The sequence below is a fragment of the Stegodyphus dumicola genome, chromosome X1 (assembly GCF_044657685.1).
Source record: "Stegodyphus dumicola isolate Sdum_Otavi_A_Nest chromosome X1, ASM4465768v1".
In the NCBI taxonomy this organism is placed as follows: Eukaryota; Metazoa; Arthropoda; class Arachnida; order Araneae; family Eresidae; genus Stegodyphus; species Stegodyphus dumicola.
In genome coordinates, this window is record NC_140780.1 from 176,902,359 (window position 1) to 176,918,540 (window position 16,182).

The window sequence follows — 16,182 nt, forward strand, 5'->3', positions numbered from 1 at the left end:
CAGAAACATATTAAGTGCAAAGAACATAGAGAATAAAATGCCATTTTAATCATAGATATTTACAAGAAATAATGCTTGATATTTATCAGAATTGTTCAGATGAAATGTTACTAACTGCAATACATGCATCACAATGACAAAGAAGTGATTGGCATATACTTTGAAAGCTATTCAGCAAGTCTCTGCAGCAGTGATGCTAATTGGCTGACAAGGTCTGCTGTAGAATCAATCTTTGTTTCATAAACAAGATCCACTGTCATTGTAATGCATGAAGTTTGCATTATCTATTTGTACAATTCATTTATAATAATTCTCAAATATCTTGCTGTAATCATAAACAAATTACCAAGGACTTCAGTTTACTTAATTAAATTAAATAAATCATGAAAGAAATACTGCAAAATTTTCACTATCACATTCCATAAGTTGGAGATGATTTATATTTATGATAATTAAAATAAAAAATGAAACAAACTATTTTTAGTTTATTCTTATAGCATTTAAACCCACTTTTATTAACTGCATACAGTATTATTTTATGACACCAGGAAATATTAATTTATTGAGACTTCTCAGTTCATAATGCATTATATATATATAAAAAATACTATTAAGATGAGGAAATGTTTAATGTAAATTACTCTTTCCATTACATAATGCATGTAACTAAATATGTGTTTAAATGCTACAAAATATATATCCTTCTAGCAGGTTTAATGAAATTTTTATATTTTTACTGCAATTAAAAAATGAAATTGCATTTTGTCGAATTTTGAACAATTAAGACTTAAAAGCATTACCATGGCTAACAGCACACAAATTTATCGCATACATATTTCTAAAAAGTTATTATTATTTCTAATTTGTACAATAAATACTAAAAATATTAAATGTGCTATAAACTAAATAAAAGACTGAGGCTACAAATGTCCCAGAACAAATATACTGCAAATATATTTAGTCTGGGAACTTAGGTCTGTTTAAGCCAGATATTTGTAGCAACTGTGAAGTAAAGCTGCCACTCTACAGGCAAATTTAAAGTTCCTCTGAATTCAGATTACTGTACATAACTATGAATATGATATGAAAGCACACATTGACTTATCTTATTGCACTACGATATGAAAGCACACATTGCAAGAAAGAAAGTACAAGAAAATGTTTATAGATTACTTGCAATCAATGCACATAAATACTAAAAAGCTATAGAATAAACCATATTTGAACATCGATGAGTACAGGGAAGCATAACAAAGCAAATGAAAACAGAAAATAAAGCATTAAACAAATATTTACAGGTGCAAGACACTTATTTTTATATATATTATCAATAATTTATTCAATTATGTGCTATTTCTAATTTAATACTCTTTGCTTGATAAGCAAACATAATATTTCCCGAATACGTATCCCGATCTGCTGCTACGGATAATCCCTTAGCAGGGAAAAAGTATCACGCTGTCCTGGATGACAACCATAACGTGGTGTACCATAATATGCCGTTTCTCCGTTAAGGCTGTTCTCCGAACCTTATCCAAATTGTTCTTTTACTATTATTATCGCATTTTAAATTAATTTCGCATGATTTTAGTGTACAATTTTTAATTTTCAATGGGTTTGATCTTTTTTGTTTTTATTTTTAATTAATATTTGCCTTTTAAAAGATTAAGTAATAGGGGGAATGTTCTCTCATAAAATTTTAGTTTTCTTTTCAGTTTTCACTCTGTTCCTTTTCTATTTTTAACTGTTTTGCTCTATCATGGTTTTTTACGGCCCTATTGCTACATGTCTGTTCTCTAACTTATACTTTACAAGATGTACCGGGAATAGTTCATTTACTTCAACATGATGACTTTTTTTTTATAAGCTAAGATTTAGAACACTTTTGGTGTTTTTTGAGGACTCTGTTACTCAGTTTCGAAGCAGTGGTTTTGGTATAATTGCCATTTTTACACACAGTGTATCAATGATCGTGATGTAGTGATCCTGATGGTGACCTATTCTAGGGTTGTAAACACTCATTTTTCGAGTCATGGCATTTTTATCAAATTTGGCTTTTGTCACATAGTAGTTCATCTCGGGGTTACATGTTCTAGGGATAATTTCATCTCTCAGTTATGGTGGTTATTGAGTTATTTATATATTTGCTTTGAAGTAGTAACTTAATTATGACTATTATAGTGACTTGTTCCTTAGCTATCGAGGCTTACTTGTTTTACTTCATAGCAGTTACCTGGTGGCTATTATAGGGACCTTATCACCTCTCAGTTATCGGACCTTTTTCTTATTTTTTTTTAAAAAGCTTTGATGTAATTGCAGGGTGACTATTGTCCCTCAGTTTCCGAAGTTTTTTCCCCCTCTCTCTCGCATTTTCCTGGTGCATCGGTTGCATATTGTAAACTGGTACTTCGATTATATGTATGACTCATAAAGATAATTTGTTAAAACAGGGTTCGTACGGTCCTTAAAATTCCTTAATTTTTTTCAAAAATGATTTTTGGTCCTTAAAAGTCCTTAATTTTGGTCAAAATGAATAAACGGTCCTTAATTTTGCTCATTTGACATTTAATGATTGCCATTCTAAGTGTGAATTGCGATTTCTCATGAATATGGAATTAAAATTACACGGCTCTTAACCAATCTGTTGGCGGATTTGCATTGCAAACGATAAAAAACAGTTAGCTACCCTAGGACAAAAGTATTGGTTGTCTGATTGGCTATTTACTCAGTCTTTCGAAACAGGTGTTATCCATAAATTTAGGTAGATTGTGATGAAAGCGGGAAGCCGGAAGTTCTTTAAGAGACGAAAGTGATGATGAAGGTGCTCGAGGAAAAAAAAAGGGGGGAGGGGATTCTGAAAATATTTGCCAAAATTAGAAAAATTCCAACCTGGAAGGCCACAACCCCTCCGACGCCAATAGGAACGAGATGCCTGGAAAGTGCATTTTCAATAAACTGTGGCTTCATCAAGCAGACTACAAAGAGTGGATATTGATGGATCACAATCCTTATAAAGCTAAATGTGGTCTTTGTCTGAAACAAATTGAAATTTCTAGAATGGGAGAGTCAGCACTGAAAATTCACATGAAAGCTAAGTTTTGTTTTATCATTTCAATTTGTTTTTATACGGTTTTGCTTAGATTAATTTCTGTGTTTGTTTGAAGTAAGCCATAAATTAATTTTTGATCACTTTCTACGGAGTTTTTTTTTTTCCCACATATATTGTATGGGATATCGGGATTATGAGTTTATTTCTGCAGAGGGTCTGCTATCGATCTCGCGGGAAATCTGTTGGCTCCATTTCGATTTTAGGTCGCCAAGGGCAAATTCGGTAATGCTAGCCAAAAAAAAGTGAAGTTCGGAAATACGTTTTGAAGCTTCAATAGACAATTAAGTATTTGGTTTAATCCTATGCGCAAGGTATCTGTTGCATAAGGGATTTGGCTATTTTTGGCGACTTTATGATGAGCATTAAACGGGACATATACGATGGCTAGTTAAACGGGTAATTTTGGTGTTGGCAATAATTTTCAAAATTGCGCCAAGGCTGCACCGTACTAGAATTTTACCAAGTATTTTTATAGAAAGAGTACTGCTTTCAGAAGAATGTTATTGAATTTTAATATCACATCAGTTATCCAAATAGTTGGTCGATATAAAATTTCATTGTGATAATGATTGAAATTATCTTTTGTTATTAAGCTAATTTCACCTATTTATAACTAGAAATTAAAATAAAAGCTAAATCCTGAATAAAAAGTCAGTGTTGAAATGATAAAGAAAAAATAAAAGAAACGGAAGATTAATAAATTAAAAGAAAATGACCGATAAGTGGAATGGTTGCTACATGGAGAAAACGTGTTCATGGTATTGCCAATATCGCATTCTTATGGCAATTTTAGCAATGTAATGGAATCTCTGCAGGAATGCTTGCCTAGAATATTTCGTGATGTCGCAATTTTTTATCGATGTAGTACATTTTTTAAATGTTAAAATATAATGCGTAAGAAAAATTCATACATTTTTGTTTAACAATAAAACCAATTATTGCAGAATTTTTATCTTTGCTCCATCATCTGATAGATAAAGAAATAATGTTTTAATTAAAATTTTCTGCTGTGAAGTTCTGCTTTTACTGATGGTTGCAAAATGTCCCAGCAGTTGAAAGAGCCATTGAAATATGGGATGACTTGCTACTATACATTATAAAAGTTGAAATGGGGCAGTTTAAAAAAAAAAAAATCATTGAAATCCATCTCAAATATTTTGGAGGCAACTAAGGATAAAACATTTCTTATAAAATTAAATTTTTTGCCTTTCCTTGAATATTATCAAAGCGATAAACCACTTATTCCCTTTTTTGCTGAAGATATCTTAAAACTTGTAAATGATTACTTTTAGCACTTTAAAATTTTGAAACTAGAATATTCAAAAATAACTAAAGCAGAAAATCTTTATAAATTTAATTTAATGATCCAAATTGTTATAATGATAAAAGTAAAGCTTATTTGAGCAGTTAATGAATGAAAAATGCCGCAAGAAGGACATTTCACAAGCTGCAAGCTTTGCATTGAAACAAGGTCAACAATGTGTCTTAACAATGGTACAACACTTAATGGCTAAATCTCCAATAAATTATTCTCTTATTCGAAATGTATCTTGTATAGACCCACAGTTGATGGCTAAAAGTCCAGAAAAAGCCCAGAACAAAATGAAAATAAATCTAACGGTATTAATGCGAAATAAACGTGTTTTACAAGATAATTGTGATGAAATTCTGCTGCAGTTTGGAGAGATTCTAGACAAAGTAATTAAGACAAATTTACATGAATTTTCTTCTTTTGATCCTCAAAATCTATCTCTTGACACATTTCTCACTTCTTATTTTCATGATTTTCACTATTCTAAAGTATGGAAAATAGTGAAAATGATTCCTATCTTGTCACATGGACAGGCCTCTGTGGAAAGGGGCTTCTCTGTAAATAAAGCAATTAAAATTGAAAATTTAAGTGACTCATCATACATTTCTCAATGCACAGTATTTGATTACATAAAATTTTCTGGAGGTATTCTTAATATCGAAATTAATAAAGAAATGAGATCAGCAGCAGCTTCGATAGATGCTTTTAGCAGATGAAGCCGAGACCAGCAGGAACATTGATTTGTTTATCAAAGCAAATGAACTTAGAAGAATAGTTAAAGAAAAGGAAATAGACATAAATAAATTAGATGTTAAAATATCTGTGAAAAAATTTCAGATTTTAAAGAAGTATAAATGTTTTGTATCTTTTATTGTATAGTTTATTATTTTAGTATCTTTCAAAAAACCAAAGAAATAAATTGTATGTTTACAAATCTGTTATTTTAATCTGCAAAATATTCTTACATTGCAATTGTAATAGTAGTTGACTGTGTTTAAATACATATCAAGTAAGTTAAATAATAATCATGTAAATCTCTAAAATAGCTGTGGCTGTTATTAGTGTAAAATACACTTATACATGTTTTTTAAGAAATTATGTTCTTAATTTAATGTTATCTACTTCATAACTTGTAGGGAGTTAGTGTAATTTTTAAAATTGTTTTATGTTAAGTATTAAATTGAATTTAATAATAGTGCATAATACACACTTCTGTTAGTTTCATAAATGGATAATTGCTTTATTCTATTCGTTTTTTTTTTTTTTTGTTGTTTGTTTGTTTGTTTGTTTGCTGATAGGTCCTTAATTTTTTCTTTGATGGTCCTTAAAAGTCCTTAACTTTCATGTAAGGAAATGTTTATGAACCCTGTAAAAGTTTTTCAATTTAAAAAGCTGGTGAGACATGTCATTTTTCGCTCTTTTGTTTGCTTGTGCATGTAATCTTTTCTTTAAGTGGCATTCAGAATTTTAAATGGTGCATGCCTGCGTGCATGTCTGTGTACATACATGCCTTGTACTCAGTTCAATGTCATACGCCATTTCTACCATGTCTTTTGTATTTTATGTAACCTTGTTTTAATTTTTCAATAAACACCCGAATGATTCTGACGAGCTGTACCCTGGCTTTGGTCGGCAGATAGTGGTAGATATTTTTGGAGGGTTGTGTTACTCTGTTTGGTGGCCTCGAGCTCATCTTGGGTCAAAGTGCACCCCTTTCCAGATGTATGAATAGCAAGTGATTCAAAACTATAAAATAATTTCTGTATTTTTAATGTAATGATTTTGATCCATTGAATCACTGTTGTTTAAAACTTCTCAAAATTTATGTAGTTACTAAAATTTGCAGATTTTAATTATGCCAGACAGACCGGTGACTATTGACGGAAGTTTAATGTTGTTTTGTGTAATAAGTAAATACAGAAAAAAAAAAAAAAAATGCTGGAAAAACAATGGCTATTTGATTTTTAATTGGTGTATCATGAGATTAAATGTAAGCTAAAAAGTTGGGAAAGGAGCTCGAGCTAAGAGAGTTTCACTTGTAAACATGTTAAGATGGATATGGGTAATGTAAGTAAGGGCAAAAATGCCTAAGTTAAAAAAAAGCTAATAATTTATTAATGAAAATTTTTTAGGATTTTTCTTAACAGATAAGTTTTTCAAATATGATAAAAATGGCATGCATTACACAATGGTATGAAGGGTGGCTGACTTTCAGTAAAAAATTATGAATCTGCTATTAAGTGACAAACATATCAACTCGGTTTAATCCTTCATACTGACAACATATTTATTTGTATCACTTGTATATAAAAATATTAATGCATTGAAATAATTTTTTTATCATTGCTAAGTATAAAATGGTTTATTAATGCATAATTTTTAAAGGTTGTATTGGTTGATCAGAATTCTGTATTTGAATGTAGCAGCATTTATTGTAAAAATTTATTTTATTTCATACACAGAAACGAGATTCGTACTGGGAGCATTATATAACAGTCTTTCTCCTCCCAATGGCATCTGCCAAAAGAGACTCTGAGGCAAGAGAGAAGTTGTGATGTAAAATATAGTATGTGATGTGCACTTCTTGCTGATTTTCTGATGCGGCACATCTCATTGCTGGCATGAATAAAGTGCTACTGTGTAGTGATCTCGAGAGCCAGTCAAAGCTCGCAAGTTTGAAAGAGTTAGAATTCTATATCACTAGCACAAAAGAGCTCCCATGCGGTAGTTTCAAGAATTGTGGCTTGCAAGATTTTTACATGTTTAACATTAGTTAATAATTGAATTTATTTTCACTTTGTATATTACTCTTGAAAATACCAGAAGTTTGAATGTCTTTTATCCATCATCAACACCAGAAGTATGTACATGTTTTGTCCATCAAACAAATAAAGGCGGAATTTTTTTTTTTTTGTTGACAGATAAAAAGAGGATGTTTCTCATTTAAAATTCTTATTTTTCATATCTATTCCTTCATCTGTATTACTTAGAGAAAATTCTATTTTCATGTATACATTTTCATTATTTGATTCTCTACCTTTCATCTGACAAGTGATTGTGGTTGTAAGATGCCAGGGTAAAACAAAAGTATTATCATCCATATAATTTATGGTTTTTTTTAATAAATTAAAGGAAGCATTTTTAGGTTTTGTCAATTATTACTAATATAAAAGCTGATACTATAATACTGGTCACAGTATTTAAAAATGAAGCAACCTTACAAAGGGAAAGCATTTTGAATAACTACAAAAAAAAAAGTAGTTAGTGTCTCAGAATATTCATAATTTTGATGACATAAAAACTGTAGAAAAATTAAATTATGCAAAGGGTCAAATTACTTTTTTAAATAGCTTGGTTGTGATTTAAACTACTGAAAGAAATATGCTAATTGTGTGTCTAGAGTGATTGAATTGTAAAGTTTATCCAAAGACATTCATAAATTAAAAAAATTATAATGATCTAATGTTTAAAAAGGTTTGGAAATGTCACCAAGATAATAATTTTGTTTTCACTAACTTTATATTACTATACTGATCTCAAAGTGAGAAAAATTGCCACATATAAGGTCTTGCCAAATTTCATACAAGATATAAATTTCTAAATTTTCTTCATGTTAATCAAAGTACCGTATTTGATGGCATATAAGACGCACCCTTATTTAGAAGGCCACACACAAGGAAAAAGATTCAATAGTCCTCGTGAGAGCGCGGTACCACAATAACATAAAATGTGGTTTCTTTTAGTTCTCGTGTTTCATAAAAGCCAAATAAACAATCATTGAATGCAATTACCAAACTTATTTTTATTAAGAAAAATTAACAAACGGCAAGCTATTTTGAACATGATATGTAAATTTCAATAATGAATAAATGAATGAACGGCAAGCAATCAAACATAATACAAAATAAAGCAGAAACAACAAAAAACACAGATTCAAGGAAAGCGTTGCCTATCATGAAATTACACTTTAATCATTTTCAAAACCATAAAAATCCTTTTCACTATCATCATCATCGAAAACGAGAATATCGTCATCACTACTGTTTCCGTCATCGCTAGTATCACCTTCTTCGAATAATGCGTCGTCTTCTGTTCCGTCAAGAGCATTACTTATTCCGCACTTCTTAAAGGACTTATCAATTACTCCAGCCTTTACGTCCTCCCAAGATCTTTTTACCCACTCTCACACTTGTGAAATAGAGGGCTGCTTCATTCTACCTGAGGATGTGAAGGTGTGATGTGGCTCTCCTATCCACTTGTTCCATCGTTCTCACACTTTTTCCTTAAATGGCTTATTCACCAGTACATCTAAAGGCTGCAATTGGCTAGTCAGTCCACCAGGAATGACAGCTATCTGGGTTTTAATTCTCTCACCTTATTCTTTATGGTTTCAGTTCTATGGGTGCTAAACTGATCCTAAACCAAAAGAGAGGGTTTTCTTAAGAGTCCACCAGGTCGCCTCGCCCATTTGTTCTGTAACCACAGTTTCATTCCAGCTTCGTCCATCCAGCCTTTCGGATGAACATGAACAATTGCACCTGTTAGAAGTTTTTCTTTCGGATGAGTTTTTCTTTTGAATATGAAACACGGCAGTAGTTTTGTGCCACCAGCACAACATGTTAGAACTACCATATATCGGGTTTTTTCATGACCTGTGGTTTTTATGGTTATTGATTTATACCCTTTAATACTCACAGACATGTTGATGGTACATCAAATGTGAGTGGAATTTCATCCATATTTCCTATTTGACCGAGCTCAAAAGAAGTTTTCTTTCGTGCATTCATAACAAACCTCTGAAATGCTAGTATTTTTTCTTCATAATCTGCTGGCATTTTCTGTGCAATAGTTGTTTTTGTGTGCATTGATAAGCTTTGCCTTTTCATGAACCTGTAGCACCAGCCCTCAGACCCTGAAAAGTTCTGATTCCCATGTTTTTCTGCAAATCCTTTGGCCTCATTGATTATCATTTTGGTTGAAACACTTATCCCAGATTTCCTCTTATCTATCACCCACATTTTTACGGCATTTTCGAGTTCAGGCCAAGATGGAGCTGGGCATCAAAGGTTATGTTTTTGTTTTTTAGCAGTTTTCAGTTGATCTTCCTGCAGTCGCCAAGTACGTATCATTTTTTCGGTAGGTGGTGGACCAAAATGCCTTGCTGCTGCTTTGTTTCCACTTTGGCGTAGTTTAACACTCCTAGTTTATACTGAATTGTATAGCTTAATCTCTTGTTTCCTGTAGTCATATTTTTCAGGGTATTTTTTAAAACAAATAGTTTTAAGCACCGATACTGACACGTTTATGCAGAGTAGCACCGATACTGACACGTGTGTTGGCTGAGTCAAAGAAAGTCTATGTAAAGAAGGAAAGGCTCCATAGACGTAATGTGACCGTCGAACCTGTTCGAACTTCGACATCAGCTTCGAGCTTTGGCACTTTTTGGCAACAGATATTTCATGCATGTGCAAAATAATTATGGCAGATGTAAAAAAAGTTATGTGTGTTATCTTTATCCAGGCTAAAAATAGCATTCAGTATTGAAAGTTAACCTGTGTCCTTCACGTATAAGACGCAGGTAACTTTTTTGAGACCAAATTTAGGAAAAAAAGTGCGTCTTATATGCCATCAAATACAGTATAGGGTTTGTTGATAATAAATTTTGTCAGTGTAAACTAGTTCTCCAAGTTCCAGGGAAAGCATAACTAATTTTCCAAGCTTTTTCTCAAATATGAATTCATTCCTCAAATTGAAAGGTTAGGTGGAAAAATGGATTTGCTTGATTTTTATCATTGAACTAATCAATAATTTTTAACAAAAAAAAATGTTTGTGCATGAAATTTTGCATTGCATGTTCATTTTGAGACTGAGTCACTCGTATAATTTTACTGTACAAAGTCCGAAATCTTAACATCCAGTATCTGGAATGATTTAATGTCTAAACATCCAGACCACCAGCAACTTATTTTTCAAAGGCTAAAAAATGAGAATGTAATAGTAAAAAAAAAAAAAAAAAAAGCAGTTTTGCCATAAAAGTAATTTTTATCCCAACTAACCAAGGTTCTTTTATGTCACTTTAAGGATAACACATTGGATGGATACTTGAATTAAAACTGACATTCAGCTGTTAATTCTTAGCAGTTCTTTCCATATATCTGAATTGATCGCTAGTAGAGGCCTGATGGACTGAGTATTCCTTGTATAGTCTCGTAAGAGAATCTATGAAAGAAAAGAGAGTCCTTTTTATATCAGAAATAGTCACTGCATCATGAAAAGGCAATCTAGTTAGCCCAGGAAAACTTAATTTTCATCATAATGTGCATTTCATAATTTTAGCTTATGTGTATAATTTTCTTTTATGTTTAGTTGTCCTTTATAAAACTGTAGGAGTTATTATGAATATGCTTATTTTCATAGGTGAAGAAGGTGAATTTGGATTGGCTTGTATACCAGGCCGAGAATTTGATTTTCAAATTAACCTCAAAAGAGCAATTGAATATGCTTATGGGCTTGGATGCCACCGGTAAATATACTTTTGCAGTATAATTTTAAAGTTACTTAAATTTAAGCCGAATTCAACTTATTGAATATATTGGAAAATTGTGAGTTTTAAATGAGACTGGCATTGAATTTATCTTGTTCCAGTGAGCCATCTGCTGGAATGTTTATGTTTCTTGAATGAAAGAAATCGCATGCCATTCTTGCTTTAAATTGCTTTAAATTTGTATGCTTCTCTGCATGCTTATAACATCTGCTTACATTTGACAAATTTTGCATTTTGAGATTGATTGTACAGGGTCTGTATTGAAAGTAATAGGACTGAATTAAAAAAAAATATTCACAATTTTGAACACATTGTCTTAATAGTTTTCAAAATATGCCCTTTCTGCATTCAACACAGCATTTCCAGCAACTCTCCCAATCATTGAAGACTTCGTGAGATGCTGTTCAACTTCCCGTTACGGCCTCTTGAATGGGCTAGACCAAGCCATGGTGGTTTTCTTTCGTGACCTTTCCAGTTAAAGAAAGAATAGCATCACACGGCTTCCCCAGCCTCCCTACAGCCCAGATGTCACTCCTTCAGACTTCTTCCTCTTCCCCTAATTGAAAAGGGTCACAAAAGTATGGCAGCATAGCTCGATCTAGGCCAATCATGAGTCCGTAATGAGGAAGCTGAAGAGCATTTCAGTTTCTGCATTCCAGGAAACCTTCAATGATTGGCAGAGTCGCTGGAAATGCTATGTTGATGCAGAAGAGATAAAATCTGTTAAGTTGATGGGTCAAAATTGTGAATATTTTTTTTTCCTTAAATATCCAGTCTTACAACTATCTGGACAAACCCTATATGTGTACCACTTTGGAATTTTGTAATTTGTAAATGGCAACTGGTTTTACAAATGTAAAAAAGTAAATTAAGGCAGCTTAGCAATTCTGTATCATTTTAATAAAGTTTTGATGGTTAAAATCTTTTATGCTGTGTAGGATGCATTTTCTCTCTTAAAATGAAAAATTTTAAACCATAACAGCCATTAAGTTTTTATAGAAAATTCACCTTCAACTAAAAAATATGGCTTCAGGTGTCTAAAATTTATCATGTATAGTATGATAAAGAAAAGGTACAAGCTAATATTTTTCTTCATTACAGTAATAGTAGTGCTAATTTCTGCACAAACAAGCTAGACAATATCATTTGCTTGTTAACTTTGGATGTAGATGCCCGCACTTTATGTGCGTTGTTCATTTGTTATGCAAATACCTCATGCGTGACAGTTTTGATTCTTTTTTATACAATTGCCAGTTTGACGTAAGTTTCTTAGTCAGTTTTTGGCATGTGCAATGTTCTTTTAAGATTTTCACAAATTTTAGAGTAATTTAAGTGAAATGGAAGATGATTCAGAACTCATGTTATAACTATCATTTGTACATGCTCAAAACGGAAAAAACCATCAGTTATTTACAAGAGAACAGTATAATACGTTTATTGCAAAAGTTAAGGAAAGCAGAGAAGACTATCAACGAGTATCAAGCTATGATATTATTAATATTGATAGTGTTGAGAAACTCATTGTTCCAGTGCAGAAGAAAAAAGGTCCGATTCTTTATTATACTTTTGTGGATGAGAATTTTCAAATAATCCACGAGATTCATATTGGAATCGGCCAAGGAAGGCGAAACAGAATGATGAGAGAAGGTCAAATATAAGAATATTACAAGTGAAATGGTGATTATTTATTTGAATCTTTCTGGACTGTATCAAAAGAAACAAAGTGTTGCAAGAAAAGGCAAGGTGCATCACTTCAAACTGTGCCTGGAGGTCTTAGATGTTTTCCTCAGGCGATGAAGGTGCATCCGGAGGGCGACCAAACAGAAGATCACAAGGCAGATGAAGGTCACAACCGATGAGCATCTGGGATGGAGAAAGCCGGTAGTCTGGTGTTTCTCTTCCACCCTGGTATGATTTCGGCACCTTTCTGAGCAGGGTCTTTCAGACAAGGCATCGACATTCCAGGTGAGGATCTCTTCTGATGATGGATAGTCATGTCCTCAGATGCTGAAAGCAGTTTGTTGGTTTTGAAGTTCAAGGAAAAATTGTATTTCCTGGAAAAGTCCAATCCTAGTATACAAGGATCTGTAATATCTGCCACATAATGCCATGTGATGATACGTGGCGTTTCCAAGCGTGATGTCCACGTTTAACTTCCCATCTATGTCGATTTTATCACCAGACACAGTCTGGAGGGTAACACAGGATGGCTTCCAAATGAGTTTATCTTTAAATTGTTAAGCCAGTTAAAAGCAGTGAATTTAATTTGATATGTTAAGACCTCATTGACATGCAATAACAAGCGGATGGAGACTTTTTAGTTTATAATGGTTTATCAAGACAATGTAATGAAATTTATTCAGTTAAGAGCATTAAAAACAAAATGAGCCGGAGGGATTGTTTATCGCCTATTGAATATGTTTATGATATTTAATGCATCTTGCAAAATGACAAGTATAAAATTATTGAAGAAGTTTGTGGAATGAAGTCAAAATTATTCATGGGAAAGCCAAGACATAGTCATAAGACTTAGTTAAAAGAGCAAACCAAGACATTCAAATGATATTATCCACTTGGCTTGAAACAAACAGTACAACCATGTGGTCAGATGGAATAAAATTCATTCAATTCATGAAAAACAGAGTACATCACTCTAGAGCAGATCACAGTCTATATGAAGTTATGTTTGGCTTGAAACCAAAAGTAAGTTTAAGAACGTATTTGGGAAACAATACCTTGACAGGAATGGCAAGTGAAGAAGATTTCATTGTATTAAGAAACCAGTCTGGTAATAACACCCAACATCGGGCAGCAATCTCAACTGGTGATGAGAATACAGGTGCAATGAATAATGGCAATATAGAAGTGCAACTGGGCCATTCTTTTGAAGACTTGGAGGTAACAACTGTAGCAAATTTAGTTGAAAATAGAAATTAGTGTTTTGGCAGAATTGAATGGGAATAACATGTTACTGAAAAAGAAAATACTGATGATGGAAAGAAAAAAAAACAGCAGTTTCGTTGATGTTGAACTGAAAGACTGCGAAGACAACATGGACATGCGAAGACAAAAGAGACTTCTCTTGCACTGCATGGAATCTCAGAGAATATTCAAAAAGCTCAACTTTCTGCTAAGCAGTCATCATATAAACAAACGGAAAAAGTGTTGCGTCTTTCAAAGTTAAAATTTTCGACAGCGAATGTAGGAGAAAACATGTGGATAAGAATACCAGAGATAGATAGAGGTGAGGTTGACAGCTGGAATGTTATAGCTGTCACAATTTCTAAGGAAAATGAAAACTTATGTAAACTTGGTGCAGAACATAGAATTTTAAAACAACTGTACGCAAAGAATGATTTTACTGTCTGCAAGGAAGCATTTATTTCAATGAAAGAAGGTTCGGCAAATGAAATAAGTTTCAGAGAATTTCCTTGTTTTGTTAGCATTCCCACCTAGGTGGTCAAGGATTTAAGTGTTACAATTGTAGAAGCAAATACTACTCAAGCTGCTGCAAATGCAAAAAAATCAAAAACACTTTGTAACTCCAAATGTTACAGTAGCTCATCCTGCCAAAATAACTAATTTGTTATTGTGACATTCCCTTTGGGGTAAAAAAAATCCGAATGTGGTGGAAAACACTCTAATATGGATGTTTAATTTTATATTGAGCTTTGCTGTAATATGTTCTACTTAAGTAAATGCATAGAATCAATCCATGAGCTGTTTCAAATTTTATACAATTTATGGAAATAATATTAAAATTTTTGAACTCAAGTTTTCAAAAATTATCATTCCTCAATAGATATGACGATATATAAAAAATTGAACTTTCAAAGCTATTATTTAAAACTAAAACATAAGTAGAAATCCAAATTTCAGGTAAACCTTAATTAAGTCTGCTAATTCTACAATGATATATTTATTTTCACAGTACATAAGCACATAAAAATTATGTTAGAGTTGAAGTTTCAATAGGCAATTATTAATAATAACCAGATAATGTGATTAATGTTCATTATTTATCACATTTACCAAAAAATGTGGTTATTATTAATAATAGCCAGATTTATTTCTTTAACCGTAACAGATCCATCAATCTTGCAAAAAGCGTAGGTACTTTTTGGGTTAGCCGGGCGTAAGTGATAAATTGCCAAATATCCCGCTTTACATTTCTTAAGTTTATGAAAAAGAAATTGATCTTAAATGAAATGAATTATTCATTTTGTGAAAATGAGGTGTTTTATTTTCGAAATTGTTTATATTGTTAGTTTGTTGATAGTCATCGGAATGAGAAGTCTGATCTTGGCAACATTTGTGGCCGGCTAATGGAAAACGACAACACTGCCTTTTGTGTTACTTTGGCATCTTTGCTAATTCAAGACTTTTTTCCTCCACTCTCTAACTAGTTTTTCGTTTACAAAGAAATGCTAAGTGGTCATGCTGATAGAATATTTCTTGCTACTTATCTTTCAGACAAAAAATAAAGGAAATAAAATTAGCATAAATACCGCAGATTGTATAAAGGATAATGGGGGAAATGTGCTAGCTTCAGGTAAGTTTCCCAGAGGTAAAAACTATCATTGATGAGATATGGCAATTTAGTTTAACCCTCTGAGTATCTAGGGTTTTCGCCAAGAAAGCACAAATTTCCCAAAACAACTATGAGAACAAATTATTTTTTTGATTTTAATGTAAAAACTCTTCTTGGTATTTCCTACCTGGATTTGTGTACTTTTGATATATTGCCTTAATTTCTCTGACATATTTTAATATGCACGTATGTATATATATTAATTCTTATAGATATCACAAAAAATATTGCCGCTTAGAGGGTTAAAGTAGTTTGTTTGCAAAATATTCCATGCATTTTACTAGCTTGAGAACATTTTTGCCCTCATGGTGACAAGCTTGAATGTTACAGGATTTTGAATTGCATTTTAGCTTATATTCAGATTTTGAATTTTGAGTAAATTTTCAGAAATGCAGTTTCGTCTACTGCATGGATTGTCTTATTTTCAGACATACACGGTAATATAAATTATAGCTTGCGCAAAAGAAAAATGCATAATTGCGTCATATCTTTTCGGATTTTTTATGTTTATTTACTACAGGTCTGTGTCGTATTATATATTTTCTTATCTGTAATTATAGTTTTCACTGTGTACTAAATAGAAATTCTCAAAAAATGTGTTGTCGCTTTTTGCAGCATGAGAGGAA

At 32.2% G+C, this 16,182-nt stretch overlaps 1 protein-coding gene across 1 annotated transcript in view; it reads left to right on the top strand.

The window, feature by feature from the left end:
* Gip (hydroxypyruvate isomerase-like protein Gip) overlaps nucleotides 1–16,182 on the top strand; it is a 112,402-nt gene that overhangs the window by 52,353 nt on the left and 43,867 nt on the right. The window contains exon 2 of the mRNA XM_085806958.1: nucleotides 10,839–10,944. Within this exon, the coding sequence (XP_085663084.1) occupies nucleotides 10,839–10,944 (106 nt within the window). The remainder of the gene's footprint in view (nucleotides 1–10,838; nucleotides 10,945–16,182) is intronic.